Source organism: Plectropomus leopardus, chromosome 6, assembly GCF_008729295.1.
Source record: "Plectropomus leopardus isolate mb chromosome 6, YSFRI_Pleo_2.0, whole genome shotgun sequence".
NCBI lineage: Eukaryota > Metazoa > Chordata > Actinopteri > Perciformes > Serranidae > Plectropomus > Plectropomus leopardus.
In genome coordinates, this window is record NC_056468.1 from 28,640,519 (window position 1) to 28,661,962 (window position 21,444).

The 21,444-nt window shown below is 39.6% G+C and overlaps 1 protein-coding gene across 1 annotated transcript in view; it reads left to right on the forward strand.

The window, feature by feature from the left end:
- The window catches only part of si:dkey-215k6.1 (transmembrane protein 132C), a 322,194-nt gene that overhangs the window by 150,624 nt on the left and 150,126 nt on the right, over window positions 1–21,444 (forward strand). The window contains exon 4 of the mRNA XM_042488311.1: window positions 14,373–14,513. Coding sequence (XP_042344245.1) covers window positions 14,373–14,513 — 141 coding nt within the window. The remainder of the gene's footprint in view (window positions 1–14,372; window positions 14,514–21,444) is intronic.

Consider the following 21,444-nt stretch of genomic DNA (forward strand, 5'->3'; position numbering starts at 1 on the left):
GCAGCTTAGTCCATACAACAGAGTTGGTATAATACATAAGAACTACAGAATAAATTAATCATGTTACCTTTTTTGGTAATTCCAATGGCAATGGCACGTCTTTTGCAAATTAAAAAAACACAGTATCTGTCAGAAAATAATCTGTAAAGTCTGATTCCCAGCAGCTGGCTAGATGATTGTCATTATTGCTGATGATCAAACTCCTGCACATGATGGTCTTTAAAGACCGCCTTTAAAACAGTGCAGGACAGATGTAAGATGGATGCATGAGTAGGGACTTCTATAATGGCTACCCCTGCAGGGCTGGTGGAGCTGTTCAGCAGTGCAAAGCACAGACCAGGTCTGGAGCAGAAGGCAACTGATGGCATTTTCCTCAGTCGTGCATAACTAACACACAAGCAGGGGCCAACATATGTGCGCATAGGCATGTTTAACGTCCATACATTGGGCAAAGAGGCATGCAGTGTAACAAAATTCACGTTTACTTCATGTACAGTACGCTGAATCAAACATACATAGAAACAAAAAAAAGAAACTCGCACAGACATCCCCATTTTCCAGCAACTTTCATCATTATTACACAATAGTCATTTTGCAGTAAACTTATATAACCGGAGAGCCAGCTGCTCATGGAGAGAGAGTGTCTGTGGAGGGAGACATCCAAACAGACAGCAGTTGTGTGTGTGGTCGTATGGGTGGTTGGGGGGTGCTGGCTCGCTCCTAATTAGTAAAGCAAATTTAGTATGTTATTCAGGACAAGATCAAAACTGATAATACAATTTTGCAAATAAAATGTTAAATGTGCATCTATGTAGGTGTCACATACAGTGGACCAAGTGTACCTAATGTACTCAGTCAGGATGGACTGTCAGGAAATGGATGACTGTTGTCTTTGTTGCCGACTGCATTCAAGTAGCCATAACAAACAGCTGGAATATTGACATTTTATTCAGGCACATCATGATTTATTCACAAAGCCTGTTTCAGTTGAACTTTTGCTTTAATCAATACGAACACGTTTTCACCTTAACCAAGCATAAAACACATGTTTTGTGATACTTTGACTTGGGCTGTATCTAGTCTCAAGTGCAAATTGCAAATACACAAAAACACAGATGGATTGAGACGCACTTATTGCCTTCCAAAGGGCCATACAGTATACAGTGTGTGAGTTTTCTCATCTGATGGCCTTATTGGACTTTGTCAGTGCCCTGAAAAAGACGCAATAGCTGTCCCTGGGGCTGTCCCTGACTCAGATTTGTGTCAGCTTAATCCAATTTGTCTGTTTAAAGATTATTTTGGGGGCTTTTTATTGCCTTTAATTGATAGGACAGCTTAAGTGTGAAAGGGGGAGAGTGGGTGACCTGCAGGAATCGGACTCGCAGCGGCTGCAGCAAGGATACAACCTCTGTAAATGGGGCGCCCGCTTTATCCACTGAGCCACCAGGTGCCCCCGATTTGTCTGTTTAACCGGAATATTCCACTATTTTTTATCCATATAGAGTTTGAAAGATGAATGCAGTTGAATGGTGGGATGTTCAGGGTGACAGTGATGTTGGCCCTCCGAGCTATTGCGTGCTAACCATGCTAACTTTAGATGGGAAATGTGCAACATTTTTGCCGACACAAAATATTGAATAAAAGCCAGAGACTGTATTGTATTAAGTTGCTGTGAGCTGTAAATTCATTCTCCACTTCTAAGCAGAAGGGAGAAGATAACATTATCCTGGAGCCAGACTGTGCAAAGCCTCTCTACCTCCAGGAAGCTGCTTCCATCTTACTCGCTCTCTGAGTCTGCAGCTGCCTGTACGGGAGAGCAGCATGAAACCAAGAAGCGCTCACTGTGCATATAAATCTGGGGACAGAAATGTCTTAGGAAGTATGCTGCAAACTAACCAACCTGAAGAATCTCAGTCAACTGGGGTTTCTGACTGATGATTCAAATCTTCCACTTCAGGGGGAAGCCCTATGCTCAAGGTTTTGCTTTGTTTAACTCCAAAGATTATGTTAAGGCTAGTGAAAAAATATTATGGTCAAAAGGAAGCAATTTTTACCATTGACGGGATATGTGAAACAAACAGTGGTGTCCTGTGTCAAGTCACGCACTTCCATGGTACGCGACCTTCTCCCTTGTTAGGCATCTGAACACAGAACAAAGCTTTTTTTTGTGGGGACATTCTTAACCAAGGTAAGGGAATAAGAAAGTAGTGTATTTTCAAGGCCATTCATCAGTTATGGTTAGTGCTAATGCTACTGACAGCAGCTAGTCAGGAAAGGTTTTTTGTGGGATATTATGTTTGTGTTAGCGGAGGAAATGGAAGTGACAGAACAGTGTACAAGGAGGAAGAAAGATGAGAGTGCAGGACAGCTTTAAAGAAAGTAGAGGTAAAAAAAAAAAAGTCTGTAAGGGCAGACAGGGGAAAAAAGACAGGATGAAAGGACAACAAAGGAAGAAAAAACAAGTGAATAAAAAGCCTTCAGAGGGAGAGAAATCCAAAGTAGAAAAACAGAAAAAAAGATTCTGGGTAGCACGATACAACAGATGTTCTCGCAGCGAGACACATTTGACCTGTGACCAACATAACGCAGCTCTTTTACATCCTTCTTTTAAATGTTTAACAACAGTTTGTGATGACTTTCCAAACTTACAGCTTCCCATCTGTCTTGCCATGTCTTAAAAAACAAGCCCACCTGTTCATTCTAAAATTTCAGCACCCTTTGCCTTCCAATCTGTCCATCACTCCATCTTCAAAAAATACAAACATTCAAGGTTCTAGTGAAGCACTAAACTGTGAATCTGAAATCACCATCATTGTAAGATGTAGGTAAAACAAATAATTTTTATGCTTTTCTCCTGAAAAGTCTTACGTAACTTTGTGTAGGCAAACTTTCCTCATGCCAATTTACGATACGTGCCTTTTACAGAGAGTACGCATTGTGAACTTTATATTTAAAAACACATAAATCAGCCTTTTAAAATTGTGTAAAGAGCAGATAAATCAGACTTGATCTGCTTTTCCTCAGTTATTTGATGAGCCAACAATTATGCATCTCAGGTGGCCAACTTCGTTCTTTAGCATCAACTTTGCAACTTGTTAAGACCTTGTTCTAGAAAAAAATCACTTTTTCGACTTTTCAATTTGTTGACAGCTTGTCACTTGTCGAAAAAGTAACCCTGTCTCTTTTCAGTGTGCGATCACAACAACAGATTGTTTTTCAATAAAGCAGAATGAGCAGAAAACAACATTTTAATGATCTGACAGTTGACTCATTTAAATGCCACTCAAGTCCAATGACGGCAGCTTCTCCAGAATGTGTTGAGGAATATGCAGGAGGTGTGTTGAATTTTGTTGAGCATCTGCCTGTGCCTCTGCAGACTTGCTGCCATTTTTCCTTATCATTGCTAGTACTGTTTTTTTAAGTCATGAATTATCAATGAGGGCATTTAGAGATGTTTCCTCCTCTGAGCTGAACAAGAGGTTTTAAAAAATCATCCAAACACACAGATATTGACTGCATACTTTGCCTCTAAACCAGCACGAATCACCTAAAAAGTTTTGCTTGCTGGTGTCTCCTCTATGTCTACCTTACAACTGATCAGTTTAAATGCGTTGTCAGAATGTGGCCTTACACTGCTTTACTTACAATTAAGAATTATTGGACATCTGCTTCAATTTGGATGTGGGATGAGCTGAATTTACACAGTGCCTCTTACAGTATCCTTCCAACCTGCCTTCTCCCCAAACAGCTGTTCCGACAGCAACTTCGGACAAACAATATGTCTTCTTTTTACTTTTGTCTGCGAGACACATCTGCTCCTGTACATGCAGCAGCGTATCCTGACATGCAACATATGGCGGGTCTGCTCTTTTGTTTTGAGACGAATGCCTTTTGGGTTTACATTTACATTTTAGGCATTTAGCTGACACTTTCACTGAGCGCGGCAGCAACTGTAGAATATGCTTCACTTCCAACATTAGTAGACACCGACAGTATGGAGTGCAAAGCTCTGAGCTACGGATCACTGTAACCTAAACAAACAGTATTTAGAAAAAAGAACAAGCTCACAGGAGAGGAAGTTCTGGAAGAACTATAGTTTCATGTGTATACTTTGATTTTTTCACACTGGGGTAACTTTTTTAACTTCTAGGGATCTAGTTTTAGGTGCTTTATATTGTGTCTTTACAGCAAGAACTAGGAATGATCGTAGATTAGATTTGTTAAAGATTTTTTAAGCTCCTATTTCAGGATAGGTACCCTCCAACACAAAAGAAACCATTCGTGACGTCTGTGTATAATTATTGGTCTTGATGTACAGTGCTGGCAATCACCGTTTAAAAATTTTGATGATTTGTAGTATGTTATGTGATATTAAAATCATTATAATCATTGCTACACTTTTGGAGCATTGGATTTTTTTTGAACACAACAGGTAGGAATGCAGAAACCGTACCTGCAATATGACTAAAAGGACTTTGTTCTAGTTTTAGGCATACACCCATTGCTACAAAAATGTTAATATGAACTGAAAGACCATTGCTGAGAAATTAGCAATAGTGGCAGTTAATCCCAACAGCGGGTGGTGATACAGCTAAAAGTGAGGTGAAAGATTAAACAAAAATCCAGAAGGACTCCACGCAATTGTTAGGGTGAGGAAGCAGCAGCATCATATTTGAGATTTGTGGATAATTTGTTCTTAATTTTAAGAAATATGAGCGCAAGCATGCTGCTAGAATGATAAAGTGCCTAGAAACTCAGATGCCCTTGGGATAACCCCATGACATACTTGATCAAACACAACCCCCTTTCTTCTCACATCCAAAACATGCAGCTACCTGGAGGATCTTTGCAAGTACACTCTTTGTAGCGCTACATTAGCAGCCATTGTAGATTAAAGCACACAAAGCTGCTGCCGATTGGGAATTGGTCTCATCTTTGCTGCATTTTTGGTGCTTTATTTGTTTTTTACCAACGACTTTGATAAACTTCAAAATATTACTTCCAATCTGCTGCAGAGTCATCCATGAAAAACTGATGAAAAGAACTTGAAAATGATGCATACTAGAGGAGCACAGAAACCTTAGGGGCTTAAGATCTACTTTTCTTTCTTGAAATATTGTTTACCTACTTGATGCTTCTTGGAGTATCACATCCAAAACACTTCTAAGTCTCAGTAGATACACTAAGCCTTTTGAGTGGTGTTCTTGGTGAAGAGATCTGTCAGTTTTTAGCCTTTAAAAGCCGAAATGCTCTAAACACAGATTTATCAAGCAATAAGGGCTTATGCTATAATAGGAGGTTCCCTGGAGTCTTTACATTTACCTCACAATAGGCATTCACGTAGGTTACATTGGCATGGAGACAAAGAGTATCACATAATATAGCACATTAAATAAAGCTCAGAAGAACCTAACAAGAGGCCATTTAAGCGCTCAAAACATACATTTTTCAACATTTATGGTTTTGAAGGCAGGTATTTCTTGCACAATAGACAAGATAACTTAAGTAGAACTGTAGTCCACAAAACTTGAACTACCGGACCTGTCATTTCTGATGCATCTGAAACATCTTGAATCCCTTTTAATTTCTTGGCTTTTTCTTGGTTTAAAAAGTTTTACTTTTAGATGGACACATATTTCTCCTTGCCTTAAGTTCTAATTTTGTGAGTTCTATAACTTGTTTGGCTGCTACCAGGTAAACAGTGTGAGTAACTAAAGATACATAAAGTAGATCTTCCTCTTAAAATAATTAATCTAATAAATATGCAGTACACAAATAAAAATAAGTCTGGAACCTTGCCCAAATTTGTTTTGTTAAAGACCCATACACAAGAGAAGAAGAGAGCATAGACAACAGCTTCAGTTCCCCATCAGAAGTTACTGCTTCACAGCAAGGTGAAACTGTTTTAAATACAGCGGACACTAAAACTGATGTTCATTTGTGTGTGTGTCTGTGTGTGAATGTGTGTGTGAGAGAGGGAGCCTTTTTTTAGGAGGCTAAAATACGTTTTGCTCGTCCACAGCACATTGCTTAGCTTCCGTAGCCTCCTGCCTACTTCTTTAAACGGGCGTTGGCTGATTTCTACTGTACATAATACACTGACTATGAATAAGTACCTCATACAACTTCCGGCCTGCTGTCCTTTCAGCACCTTGGGCGTTGTGCTGCTGAAAGGTCACTGTTGTGGAGATAGTGATGTTTGCGCCTAAGGTCTGAAAAAGTGTGGATTATACATCCAGTCTCTGTGTTGTGGTTTATTTCCTTTTTTCATCCTCCTCTTGCCTTCCCTGTTTGAGTGTCACTTATTCACTTTTCTGCTTCCTCTCCTCTGCCTCTCGCTCTCTCTGTGCTGAGTGTAAATCAGTCCTTCTATCATCAGTTGCTACTCAAGGAAACCAGAGTTATCAGTAACACTGCAGTGATTTACTGACACACAGTCATACATGTGACTCACAGGTCTGCATGACCTTCGGTCAGTACTGATTATTGTGCTCCTGTGTACGAGAGAGATAGTGTGTGTGATAGAGGGTGATTATCATCGGGTTGTTGTGTCTGTGCGTGCGTGCGTGCGTGCGTGCGTGCGTGTGTGTAAACCAAGAGCAGATAAAATTTTACGCTTCACCTCCTGAACAGAGTAGAATCACCTGTAATAAATTGTAAGTGTTTTTCCTTCTTTCTTGCATTTGGAGATTTTAAGGTTTTAGTGAGAATGTGGAAAGTGTACTTAAAGGATAGGGTTATGTGTAAAGGGAATTGATTGGACCTAAGTGATTCTCCATTTTAGCAGGCCAATTTATCTTTTTCTAGAACATTTTGCTTGCTTTCCTGGGTCACTAGTTTGGTGTGGAAAGGCTAAGCTAAAAATATGCATGGCTTCATTCACATTCCCCCCATTCTGCCACTCCATTGCACTTTTTTTTTTAAAAAACTTTTGTTAGCTTTATTTTTTTGGTGGAGAACAAGTTAATAAAACTGTGTTAACTATGTATTTTATAAACCTTTTGTAACTCAAATTAAATGACTTATTAATACATACCAAAGGCACTGAAGTGTGCTCGTTTTTTTTTCTGAAATATCACGACCTATTCCATAATTTGAATTTTTGGCCTATTTATGTCGTCTTTCATCATAATAAACCTGCAGCTTAAGATGAAGCAAAACCGGAAATTTTATAATGTCTTCGAGAGCCAAAATGCAGCAGAGGTACAATATGTGAAAATGAGGCAGTGTTAAATTTTTTAATGGAAAGTATGACTAAAAACCGACGTCATTAAACACTAACTGTGACTATATCTACATGCATTATTGTCAAAAAGACAAGACTAAAATGTAGGTTGAAAAAAAAATATTTTGCAACCTCGATGACACATTTCAGTCATCCGCCAAATTTTGTTGTTCAGACGGGCAAGATGTTTTGGAAGCTTGTGACATTTTAACACTGTTTGATCTGCACACACTCCCCACACAGCAGTGACACCAGCAGTGAGACCTGGTTTAAAATGGGCAAAGTATTCATTTAAGTAAAAGTTTACAGTAGGCGGGTTTCCATTACAGATTTGCGCAAAACTTAAGCAAAATTTTCAAAATGATGATAAAACTCAACTGCGAGATGATTGTGTTTGTGAATTTATGCGACTTCTCCTCTAGCAATAACATTCCAAGGAACATGGTGATGGATGTTCAAAACATTAGCATGTTTATTTCTGTTTCAGCCGCCTCACTAGCTGTCATTATTGATAATGGAAGGGCAAACCCCTTATATGTGGGAGCGGCCATGCATGAGGGATTTCTGGGAGGTGATAGTCCACGATTTCACAGAGGAATTGTGGATTCAGAAACTTCCGAATGATCCGCTCAACTTTTAAAGAGTTATGCGATGCAGTAACACCTCGTGTAGCGCCCGCTGCATCATGCCTGAGGGAGCCAGTTCCTACCGACAAGCGCATAGCCAAACCATTATGTTTACCTATAAAAGTTTTTTGAAATATGGCTTTTTGGCCTGAAATACCACCTAATGTGAGTGTAAAAACTTTTTTTTGCGATAAATGGGAAATTGTGTAATTGGTGTATTTTCTATTCGCAGTTTCCATTTGCGCATTATGAGGGTTAATGGAAACCTGCCTAGTGACAACAACAGGTGACAAAACAAATGGTTTGGTGAGACTAGACTGACTTAAATGTTTAATATAGTCTAATGACTAAAGAAGGCTAAAAAATAAACGGTTTCCATTGACTAAAAACTGACATGGTCACAGCTTTCTCTGACTATGGTAGAAGAATGACCAGAATTTTAGTAATTAAAAACCATAAAAAAAGAGAGGGAGCTTAACTTAATATGATAAAAACTAACAAGGACATTTGACACCAGACTATGACTAAAAAAATACTTTTGAAAAAATGACAAAATCAATACTGAAGTAGTCTAAAGAGAACATCAGGGTCATGAAAAATGAAGAAAAAGAAACAATGGCAGACGCACTCTCAGCATTAAAACTTACAATTGTGATTGAAAAGAGCAAAGGGATTTTATTCACTGTGTAGCTTTTTGGCATAATGCCCTATTGCCTTTTCTCTCCACTTACTCTTTATTTTTCTACTTGGAAAACTAGTTTTGAAGTGCCTATAAACAAGGCACTGGTCCAGATAAAAAAAGAAAAAGAAAATCAATTGTAATGCTCTGTGAGCTACTCAATGGCCAACAGGAGCAGGCTGTAGCTGCGATTGCGTGTAATGTATGAGTGTCACCCAGGGAACGAGAGAGGAATAGATGGTTTCTTAATGCTGCTGCTGTAAATAAAGTTTTAAGTGTATAACACTGAAATTGTTGTCGAAAATCATGCTCTGACGACATCATAGATTGATTGCGTAAATGAGGCATTTGTTAAATTTAAGAACAAAATTACAGCGACAGCTGATACCTGTAAATACATCTGTCGAGGCTCATCAGACAGAATATGTTGCAGATCAGTCATCAAGACAGAGCAGCGTCACTGATGTAAAAAAACTAAACAAAGGTTGATAAATTCAGAGGGATGTGAATAGGGCAAAGTGTGTGTGTGAGAGAGAGAGTATTGGGAGAAGTTTTGCTTGTCTTCCTGCATTACCTAAAAAAAACAGACAGACAGAGAAAGAAAGACACACAGACACTTGTCAGGCTCTGCTGCTGTACACGGATCTGACAGAAGCAGCTTAGGGACGCAGCCTTGTCCATCATCCTGCTTTTTGACAGACATGCACACACACAAAAGTCCTGACAGATGCACCATGGGACAATGGTGTCGCTGTGTTTTCTGTCTTACTATGTGACTGTGTGTGCGTGTGCATACATGCGTGTGTTGTGGTCATGTGTGTATATCATCCAGGCAAGCATATTCAATATTTTTTCCACAAACATCTCTAAATTTTGAGGGGTAAAATGCCAAACACTTGAGCCATAAACTCAGTCTTGATTGAAAGCCCCATTCTGTTAGAAATCTACTTTTTTTCTCCGCTTTTGACTGAGCCAACAGTACACTTGTTTTTGAGTTAAGGGTTTTAGACCCATGGTAGTACATTGCGATGAATTTACAGGGATCTAAGATTATTTACAGTCTTTTATCTTGGTGATACATCTTTGTTTTTGTGAAATAACAACTCTTTTCAGACTTTAGGCAAGAGTGAGCGTTTCTCTTGTCTTGTTATCATTTTCAGTCAGTGAGTCATAAAGCCAAAAGAAAGTTTGAATACATGCTGTATATACTGTTCTCAAACAGCCCACCCACCAGAAGAAAATGTTGGCATTATATATATTTATGCAAACCACAAGTATGTTACATTTGCATGTTTCATACGTATCATATCACTGTATCTAAAGTAATACTATATTAGCTGATTTTGTCATCCGGACTTCACGGTTGTTGTCTTCTCACCGAGGTGAGACACCTGTCAGGCTGCAGGCTTCCTCAAAATACTGTTCTAGAGCAACAAACAACAAAACCATTGTTTTTAGTGAGTCACTGCTGTGTGTCTATTGGCTTTCAGGATCCAGTCATGGGTGTTTTGTGCCAACCCACCGGCAGGGATAGTGCTACATAAAGACGTTGTTTTTACCAAGACATTGCTGCTTTTCCTGTCGAGATTGGGACCCTGATCCTAACTAAGTGGGTTTTGTGCCTAAAGCCTAACCACAGCATTGTTGAAACATTATGGTTAAAGTATCCACAACATAAAATGTAGCTAAATAGGTCAATTTTTTATTGTGCTCTTCTAGCCAACAAATCTAGTTAAGAAACAAGTGTAGAAAGACTGTGCTAGTGGGTTAAAGCAGAATTAACTAGTTTTTTGGGCCATCTGTGGAAAGAATCCACAATATCAGAGACATGTTTGACTTATGCCCTGTAAAAAGCAGCATCCACTAGAAGTTCTGAAAATTCAGTATTCACTCTCTGTCGAGGACTCCTGAGGGAAACATGTAGCTGTTTAGCTCCTAAATGCTCCACAAAGCTCACCAGCAAGTTGTTAACTTTGCCTGTTTGCTGTTTGGTGCTGGGCAGGAAGCAAACTGTGGGTTTATCGGAGCTGTTCTTGCTGAAAACAACTCCCTGCTGTGGGCAGAAACAAGTTTGATGAGAGCAGTAAGCGTTAAGTAGAACAGTAAAGTTGCAGGCTGCAAAAAAAAATAAATAAAGAATTAGCTGAAAGACACTAAAATGGTCCATAGAGCTGAGGGGGACTGCATAGTTGAGTGAAAACTCTCCCAAAACCAATCGCAATGAGCAGCTTCTTTCACAGGGAGTATAGGAGGGCATTAAGTGCTTGATGAAACTACACAAGCTTTGCTCTGGCGCAGTCTGTATCATAGTTACTGTACATTATTGTTTTGTTCACTGTCAACGCTCTAATTTAACACTCTGAGACCACCCACAGACCCATTTTGCTTTTTTTTTTTAATTTTTTTTTTTTAGGTAGCAAGTCAACAGTATACGCCTCATAGAAGTGGTGTACATCATCTGAAAGCTGGGGACTGGAAGATAAATTTGTGTTGCAGCATTGTATGTCAGGTTTTACCAATTACAAAATTGCAATAAACATTGCTTTTTGGTTAAGCTGCTTTTCAAACTTTAGGCCAGGATCCTCAGTAACCCCTAAGGCCTTAATACCCTACAATTGTACACAAACCAGATATGTTCTGCCTGTTCTCACATAGATAATTGTTGCAAATTTTATTTTTCACCTTTCAGACAATATTGCTGTTGTAATCACTGGCAGTCAGTCTCAAAATGTGTGCTGGCAAGCCTGTGCTTTGTGTAATTACAGTGGCTTTTGGGTGAATGTGGGTTGCAGTTTTTACGCCTGTCACAGTTTTGGTTCTGCTTTGGTGGTACCGGAGAATGCGTCTCCAAATGTGTTTTGGATGAACGTTAAGATTTTATTTCAAAGTGCTCAAGAAAGTGCACTTTGTGATATTAACATTAACAAGAATGAGATTTCTGCTCTCTCAGGAGGGATTTTTTTTTGAGTGCTGGAAAAGTTTTATTTACTTATTTATTTATTTCCAGTATGTTTTATTTATGATTTGTCTTTGCCACAACCTTGTCAGCTTAAGAAATTCTTGGGCGAATATTTCTCAGCCGGTGTTTGGGCATACGTTTCTGTTCTTCGTTCCTGTCAGTCTGTCATTCACATTATATCTCCTGTTTTTTTTCTTCTCCTAACTCACTTTGCTTTACATACTTTTGTTGCCACAGTCTGGGTGAAGAGAATTTCCTTTGAAGTGGATTATCTTAAATTCTGGGTTGGTTTAGGAGGAGGACAGAGTGACTGAGGGAGAGAGGGAGACGAGGGTGACGTAGGGAGATAGAGGAGACAGAAAGAGAGAGGGATGGAGAAAGAAAAACAGGAAACAGAACAATGGTAGAAAGTCAGTTTTTTTTTTTAAATTTATGTAACATTTAGCTGTTAAATTATAGAAGAGGAGTTTTTAGGAGACCGCCTGTTATTTTGCGCTGTGTTGCTGCACACACACGAGCGATATTTTACTGGGGAGCATGAACACACCAGACTCAAACAAAGCCTTACTTGCAAAAACTATACTTTTTTTGCAACTTCACACTTTCTTTTCCCTCATTTTCCAAACCATGGCACAAAAACAATGCACAATAATGGTCAACTGGGGATCATTTTCCACTCCTTTAAAATAAACCAAGAAAAAAAGTAGTTCACAGTGAAACAGAAAAAAGTGGGTTTTCAAGTTTTCACTAGAGGGTAGTTCCCTTTGTGCCACACACCAAAAAGCATGGTATTCCCGTACAGTACAGACACACACACAGGTGCATATATACAGTACGCTCACAAACATATGTACAGAGAGCACCTCGGGGGGACGGGCATGGCATATTTGCTGGCAGTTTTTGGCAAGACATGAAGCGAGACAAACACAAGAAAGTAATAATGAGAAAGGAGACAAAGAGGATTGGCAGTTTGTTTCGCCTTCTGTGTAGAGGAAAAAGTTTATTAGAATCCTTGTTGCTATTCGTCGTTTGCCAGAGACTATTGTATGTGTGCTAATAAGAAAAGCAGTAAACAAGCTTGCGTGCATGTTTGTGTACGTGCATATGAAGTGTGCTAATAAACTGAGGGAGGGTCTCGTCAAGGTGATAAATAGAACAAAACACACCGGGACGGATTAGAGAGAGAGGTAGAGGGAGAGAAAGAAAATAAAGAGATTAACCGTAGGATGCCTTGAGATTGAAGGGTGGAGGAGGGGCAGAGGGAGGGATGAAGTAAGGTATATAGGGAAGGAAGAGAGGGAGGAAGGAAGGGAAGGGAGTCACAGAGGGATGGATGAAAGGCAGAAGCTTTCGAAGGAGGTGAGGGAGAGAGATGAAAGAGGAGACCTGGTGAGGAAAATAAAGGAGAGAAGGCAGCCAGGGAATGGCGAGGAAGGAGGAATAGAAATAAGGTGGACATCTGGAAGGGGAAGGATAGGGAAGGAGAGAAGGAAAGGAAGGGGTATGAAATCTAATATAAAAAACCTGAACAAACATGGAAGTAGGGAGTAAAGCCAAGTGAAGTGGAGGAGGAAATCATCCAGATGAAAGAAAACCTAGGTTAAAAATGAAGAGGCAGAGACGAATGGTCTTAATCAAACCAGAGAGAGAACGCAGGAAATTGGAGAGGGATGGCAAAACGTGAGGGACAGGTAGGAGGTTTAATATAAACTTTGTTTCTGCAAAATAATGTGGGAAAAAGATAAAGCATCAGATACGGATGCAAAAAAGCACTTTTTGAGGTGCTACAGGTGGCGTCATTATTTAACGCCGTCAGACGGTGTCAGTTTAAAATGCCTTTAGCTTTGGTGGTACCTTTCTCAGAAGTATGACACGTCGGCGTCAGTTTCTGATGCCCCCAGAAGATGTCAGTTTGAAATGTCCACTGACCAAGTGGCGATATTTTACGAGGGATGAGAATTTGTTGCCTTTCAATATACACTTCTGTTTTCACAGGAAATGTGCAGTTTCTCTCATTAGATGCATACAGACTTTTTACAAATAAACTTACAATGTGGGTAAAACCTTTACATTAAAGTTTATTTCCTTGTGCAACAAAAGCACACGGTTTGGTTTATAAAAAAACATCATGGTTTGGCTCAACATTCCTACAGGAAGCGAAGAGCCAGCTCATTTTGTTGGAGCGATCCACCACCCCTCCTGTCCACCCGACAGAGACTCTCCAGCTGTTTATATTACGTTGTTACCGGCAGCGTTTCAAACACTGTCCGGCGGTGTATTGAACTCACACCATCCAGCAGCGTATCATATGGTTGTGAAAGGTGCCTTTTTGCGTCGGTGCTTGACGCCAAAGTCATTGACCAAGCGGTGGAATTTAACTTGTTTCGAATGAGAATAGGTTGACTTCACCGACAACAAATCATATTGCTCAGAAAGTGGCTGTTGTTATCGTTGTTAGCTCATCAGTAAAGTCACATTTTGAGTGTTCTCCAGCACAGCACACATCCCATTCATCCTCCACACAGCACTTACTCTGGTAAAAATGTTAACTCTCATAAGAGCTTCTCCTGTCACTCCTTTGTCATCTTGCACCCAAACGTACCGTGGGAGGCAGCCACATACTGCGTGAATCAATTTTAAAAGACATTTTATACAAAGAGTATAGCACGTATCAGGGATTAAAGAAAATCAGCCAGAAAATCGGGGCAGGGAATTTCCAAGCGCACCAAATTCAATTTTAAGCAAATTCCCCCGCTAACTCTCAGTGTGACAACTCAGCTTTCTCTTCTTTTTTGTTTATGATGTGCTTGTGTGAACTTTGGATTAACCTCGCTTCCTCTCTTCTCTCTCTCTCTTTGTTTCTTTCCTCATCCCTCTCTGCAGGGTGTGGTTCCAGTCAGGCATTAACTTCCTGGCTGTGAAACCCAGCAACCTCGTCGCGTGGGAGATCAAACAGGAAATGGCGCCGGGAAGCAGTTCGTTGGCGGTGATGTGTCAGAGACGGGCCTCCTCCACAGCAGAGAGGTAGGACTGAATCTCACTACTCCTTTTTTTTTTTCCAATAGCTTCCTCTGTCAGCAGCTGATTAGCTTTTTCCTTTTGTGTTTGTGGGTGCATAAAGGAGTCAGAGGAGGTCTGTACGGTTTTTCTGCGTCAAGGCCATAAAAATGTTAATGCCCTACATTTTGGCAATGAGAGATCTTAGCAGTTTTCACAATGACAGTTTCTGCAACAAAGAACAGATTAAATATTTATGATCTGTGTATCATCTGCAGATTTGAGTTAACAGGGCGATAGCTTGGATGGCTCTTTTAGCTCGATTTCTGGTTTTAATTTTAATGTAAGCTTTCTGTGATGTAACTGCATGGACAGTGTATAATGACAGGCTGTCTGCAGACTGAGTGGCTCTTGATTTGACCTTCGAACTCTACAACCTTTACCCATGTGAGTGTGTGTTTAGCAGCCTTGTCTTCTAGAAATTGCATTTATATACAACTATTTTCAATGAGCAAATATGTTTGTAGGGAAACTTAATGCCATGCAAATTGCTTTTAAAAAAATTGACATAATGAGGAAATGTTGCTAATAGGGCTGTCAAAGAATTAATTTTTTTCATCGCAATTTATCGTAGATTTCAATAGTTAATGGCGAATAATCCCATTTTGTGTGCATGTATTTCTGCATACTGGGAGCATGCCGACCGCCAACTACTGTATGTAATACACTGACTAAACATAAGTATCTCATACAGCCCCACTTTAAAAATCCCACACTATTGCTTAAAGCCAAATATTGGGTTATTACTTAAGGTACGCTGGCTCTATTAAGATATTTTAGTTATGGTTTGATTTCAAATGGTGATAAACTCTGCTGAGGTTTAGAGAAAACACTTTTGTTTCCTGACTGTACATGAATGCACATCAGGGAGACGTGGATGCTGCTCTGCTGGGCGCTCGATTTGCATGCATTAACTGTGGTGGCAGTGACAACATGTAAAGTTTTAAAGAGGGTAAGCAGGGACACAAATGCACTTGTTGGGCATACGTCATGCTTTTAATTGAGAATTGATGCTATGGGCCAAATTTATCAACTACAATATACAATTACGTAAAGAAATAGAAAAACAGTGTCTGGCAAAAAGAAAAAGCCAAATGGACAGGTTCTTGAAACCCCCTGGGGTCAATCTGTGCACATGCCTGCTACCCAACCACTTTCTCCTGAAGCTGACACTGTAGGTAATTGTAGCGTTTTGTTACCTGAATGAAACATTGTCTTTGAACATAATGCAGGCGGTGATTATGTTGCCACAACAACCTAATTTAGACAGCAGTTTAGTGACATACAAGCATCATTTCTGGGAGACAGGGTTTGTGGTTAGGTACTTATGAAGGACTGTCAAATTAATTGTCTGAGGTTGTTGGTCTACAAGCATTTGATCCTGTATAAACACTACGAGTATGTAGTACACATACACTACGCAGGCTGACAAGCTGCAGTGGAAAGCACTGACCCGTGTGTCATGCTAAATTTGCCATTTACTGGTAATTGCTCTGCCCTTGTGTGGTTTGTTATGTTAGTGTGTGTGTTAGTTTCTGTGTCAGGAGGGTAAAGCCAGCAACAGCTCGGTAAATACACCAAGTTTTTTATCGTGTTGCTAATGTCAAGGGTGATCAGTGCTTGACCCAAGTGCATAGGATTAACATGTTGCATAATACTGATACAAAAATAACAAAGACAGATTAAATCAGTGTGGGCAAGGCGTGAAAGCCCCGAGGTGGTGAGAAAAAATGTCTCACTTAAATAAGGTAAAATCAAGATGGCATGCAGAGGCTGAGGTTAACTGGGTGACAGAGAAAAAGTGATTCAGAGACTGAGTGCACAAGATAAAACAACACAATGCATGAGTAATAGGTAGGGGAAACAAATTAAGTGAATTATCATAGCCTTGACACAGGAAATACCAGCAGTTTACCTCACATACTGTTATCAGCTCAAAGCATGCTCCAAGGACTACAGTCAAAGAATTTTGTTCCAAATTGAGATTTCCGTGATATGAAATTTTTTTTATGATTGGCAATTTGAAAAAGCAACTCAGTGGGACTGAAGAGTTATTGTTAAATCTCTGTCACACCTTCAAGGGAGAAGGTTTTTTTTTTCTCATGCATTTTGGAAATGTTGACTTCACATGGTCTTTTTAAAAACGGTTACAGTAATTTGCATTTTGGAACAATACTTTAACTGTATGTGAAGGGTTTATAAAAGGTTGAACTAAACTATGCTACATGTAAGTGACAAGTGACATGCAGCTACTGTTCTGCTGTAATGCTCATGGATTTTAAGGGGTGCCCAATAATAACAGCATGTAATCGGTATTGGGAGGTAAAGACTTTAAAATTAAATATTGGCATCAGCCTGATATGAACATTTCTGCCGATATGACAGTATGATAAAATGACGCTTCAATATACAACTTTAATAAGTTGAATTAGGGAAATTTTTCCCCAGCTGTGGTTATTCTCAGGATTGCCTCTGGGACAGCACCATGCAAGCCTGTTAAAGTAAGAAGAATGCTTTTGAAAATGGTACATGAAAATAAATAAAGCATGTTTTACATGTAGCCTAAGTCAATATGTGCATATATTGGCTCCAGTAAAAATTTGTTGGAAAATATTGGCAAATCAGGTATTGGCAGAAAGTCAAATATCAGGCATTCTTAATTACATTTGTAAATAGAAAAATAGTATATATGCATATATATTTTACTTTTATGTCATAGTTACAAACATTTATGTTCTGGAAGCTGGTCGGTACAATCACTGAGTCTGATCTGCTGGTAAAACATACTGGCCATATGGCATCTCTTGAGAAGTAACACTAATGTACTACTGCAGCACAGATGTAGGCTGAAGTACAGAGTACAGTATATATGCTGGTTCCCACTAGTATGAATGCTGTGTGTGAACATCTGTTTTCCGTATGCAGTGAATCAAATGCAGTCCAGACAACACACACATACTGTAGATGCAATGCTCAGTGGGGAAATGCTGAATGCACGAAGTTGCCATATATAAAATACAGTATTCATTCATGTGTATGTGTTGGTGTCCCACAGCTGGATGCTCTTAGTCATGGTTGAATAGAAATCTTCTGACCAGTAAACACATCAGATGTAGTTTTCTTTCTTTTCTTTCTCTCTTTTATTCACCTCATCTGTTTCTCTATTTCTTTCTCTGACTTAGTGTTGGAGTGTCTGACGTTCTTGCTTAACCCTCCTTCATCACCCCCTTTTTTCCTCTTTCTCTCTCTCTCTCTCTGGTTGAGAACAGTAATGATGAACGACTTCCCATTGCATGTAACTATTATTGCAGGACCCCAGCTCAATGAGCACCACTTAGCTAGCCGTTAGCCACGTCTAGCCTTGACTGATGGACCGCATCAGCATCAACGGATGACCCAAATGTTGCACTGAGGGAAGTAAAACTGATGACACAACAGCTTTAAGCTTTCTAATTAAGAGCATGAGACAGTTAAAAGTTTTCATCAGATGTTTTTCTAAGACTTTTATCCTATAGTGTCTTTGTATAGTACTAGAGTACATACTGTTGTACTAGCTTACCTTAGTTGCTTCACAATCCCTGTCAAGCTGTCCATTCTCCCAAACACCTGCTGTACCATTCATCTTATGGTAATGGTCTAATGTTTGCCACAGAAATTTGTAGTTGTTTTAGCAAGTGAGGCTCCATGATTTCAGATGGAACAAGCTTCAAGCAAGCAAGCTTTCTACCCTGCAACCATTGATTTTTCCAGCTGTCACTGGCATCAGCTGTGGCCAGATATCTAATTAGGCTTACATTAGTTCCATGAATTGGTTGAAAACACCATCACTGGCTGACTTTTTAATGTATTTTGTAACATAACTTGTTCTGTTGTAACTAATGGACTTCAGTTTTGCAAAGTCTACAACAAGTGACACTCTGCAACTCTTTAAATGCTGATAGCCTCATGCACATTGCAGGCCTGCCTCGCGTTGTTCAGGTTCCGTAGCTTGGATGTATAAAGAGAACTGGATGCAGAATTGGAGGCAGGACCCCATTCATTCCTAGAAAAGTTGCTCGGTTGTGCACAAAGCCAGAAATAGCCAACTGCCGCATATGAAATTACCCAGATGATGGCCGCTGCTTCTGCACCATTGGACCCACAGAGCAAGCAAACAACAGACTTCCCCCCAACCAAGATGGCTACTTCTGGTTTAGTGCTCCGCTAACTTGAATAGAGATAAAATGATTTATTGATTTTAAAAATCTTTAGGGGGCTCATAGCATCATGTGAAGGACTCTGAAGTTGTAAGTCCATGGTTTGGTTACTGAGCTATGATTGGACAATTAGCACTGAGGAAGGGGTTTACAAAGGGGTTATAGGGTGAGTATTGGTGAATAGAAACACATGCATAGCATTGATGCTGTTGTGATCTATTTTGGGATATTTCTTGAATGGATTGCTCATGGATTCATACTCCTGCGGTGCACTTCAGCATGGCTGGTAAAATTCTGAAGGCATTTGATGAATTTTGGGATGTGCCAGCCATCGTAGCCTCGGGGCAAGGAAGATATTTTCCTGCCCCGTCGTCATCCATCAGGATGGTGTTGTTTGAGGTGTAGAGATGGAGGTGATTCTAAACGGCTGCTTTTTTTCCTGAGCTTTGGCACGTATCTGCGTGTTGTGGAGTTGTCTAGTGTATTTTTTTTTTCTCTGCCCTGAAGGAAAAACTCATCAAAGTGACGTCAGGGTAAACACAGAAAGTGATGCTTTAGAAAGCAGATTATGATATGGCTCTCACTGAGACTTGCACAGAGAATCCCAGATGTAAACACGCACTCTTTCACATTCACATCCGCTTACACACATGCACGCTCCTGCCGTCTTCAAAGTGATACTGTAAACAAAGAGGTGCCTAAAAGCTGCGATTAAGATGCGGCAGGCATAAATATATACAAGTGTATTGATGTACACATGCATAAACGCACAGGCCTGTATAAACATGAGTAGAACACATACACACATGCACACATGTACACACACACACACACACACACACACACACACACACAAAAGAAGCAGGGCTGATACAATGCAGTACCTCAATGTTTGCTCCCTAATGAAACAGCAATGAAGGCTGTAGGTGGGAGTGAAGCTGACATTTTTTACTACAGGGAAGACACACTCACACACACACACTTACAGTATACACAGTCTGTTGCCAGCACACAGGCAACATCACAGGCTTTTATCAGCGATTGTGTGGGCGGGATGGCTAATTAAAAGAGCTGATCTGTATTAATCTCTAATGAGATATTACTGGTTGAGACATGAAACAGCGAGAGTGCTTTTTTTATGAATGAGAGGGCGGGAATGATTACTACCTCTGACAATTAATCTTGTGAAATGATTCCTGTTACCTATTGTTGTTCTGTGATATAATATGATATGACATGATACGGTGTTCAGTGTGTGCGTATAATAGTGAATGTATGGTGGCTGAATGCAATAATTAGAAACAGAGTGTAGGCCTGCTGTGTATGTAGGTGTGTTATGCATGAGTGGTTTTGCATGTGTTTAAGTGTGTGTGTGTGTGTCTATGAGGGGGGTGTATGTATGCTGTATGACATACATATTATTTTTATATAGGCTGACAGCATTGTTGGGCTCTATACTCTAAAATTACTCACTATTTGTTGCTCTCAATAGTAATATTAGAATATCTGCTTATAAATATGAAAATACAGCACTCATTTCAGCAGGCAACATTATGCCTTAAGGCCCAGTTATGGCTGGACTACTTTGATGCAGAAAGAACTAGGACTAGTTATAATTATTTCTGTTAGAGAAAACTTTTAGTGTTAATCAAATTGCATATTTTTTATTGTAAGATGTTTTGTTGGACTGCTAGATTTGAGGTTTGTTACTGTAATGTGACTGTTTTGTTACTCCTCCTAAAAGTGACTCGAATTTTACATTGTTTAATTAATTTTTCTGTTGGATTGCTAAATGTAGATTGCACTACATTCCTTTTACTTGAGTGGAACAAGCTCTTGCATTCATTTTATTTTGGTGAGACTTTATATCAGACTGTAAAACACAGATTACCAGTTAAGACTGGGCTATTGTTGTTGGAGAACAATGCCCTGCAATGTATGATAAGTTTTAATATGTTATTTTTGGTAAATTTGTTGTTCTATTAATCGAATAATACAAAAATAATAGTTAGACAAATTTTAAAAATAATCGATAGATTAATCAAAAAAATGATCGATAGATTAATCGATTAAAAAATAATCGTTAGGTGCAGCCCTACCCTTGTTATATTACTTTTCTGTCACACCCCACAAAGTCGTTAATTGTGTCCATTCCCATCAAAATTCAGACTTTGCATGTGTGTAAGCTTCTGTAAACACAGCTAAGGCTAGATAGTTTGCATTAGATTTGGGTCAGTTTCTGGTTTTGCCTGTCCAGTCTGGTGTACCAGTTTAGGCAGGTTTAATTTTATGCACACTGACAGAACTGGCATTTGTCATGATGACACACTTTGGCAAATTTAAAAGTAGCCATAGTCACAGTGCAAAATCCAACTTAAATTGCATTAATAATAATCAATATGACAACATGATTAATATTGTATTTATAAATAGACCAATGGAGCCACCAGTGTCTGAAAGGCTGCGCACAAATTATTGCCAAGCCAAGGCTGGTGTCGTCAACATAAAGGAAATCAGATTTAAGCAGAGGTGGGAGTCAGGAGAGCAGCGCACACCATGTTTGTTTACTTGAACATTCATGTGTTTTTTGGGGTGACGAGAGGAGACAGTGTGAAGCCTCATTCCAAGCTGCACAAAAAACCCGCTGACACCCGCTAACATCTGGCTTTAAGACTGATTGTAATTGGCAGTGGTGGATAAAG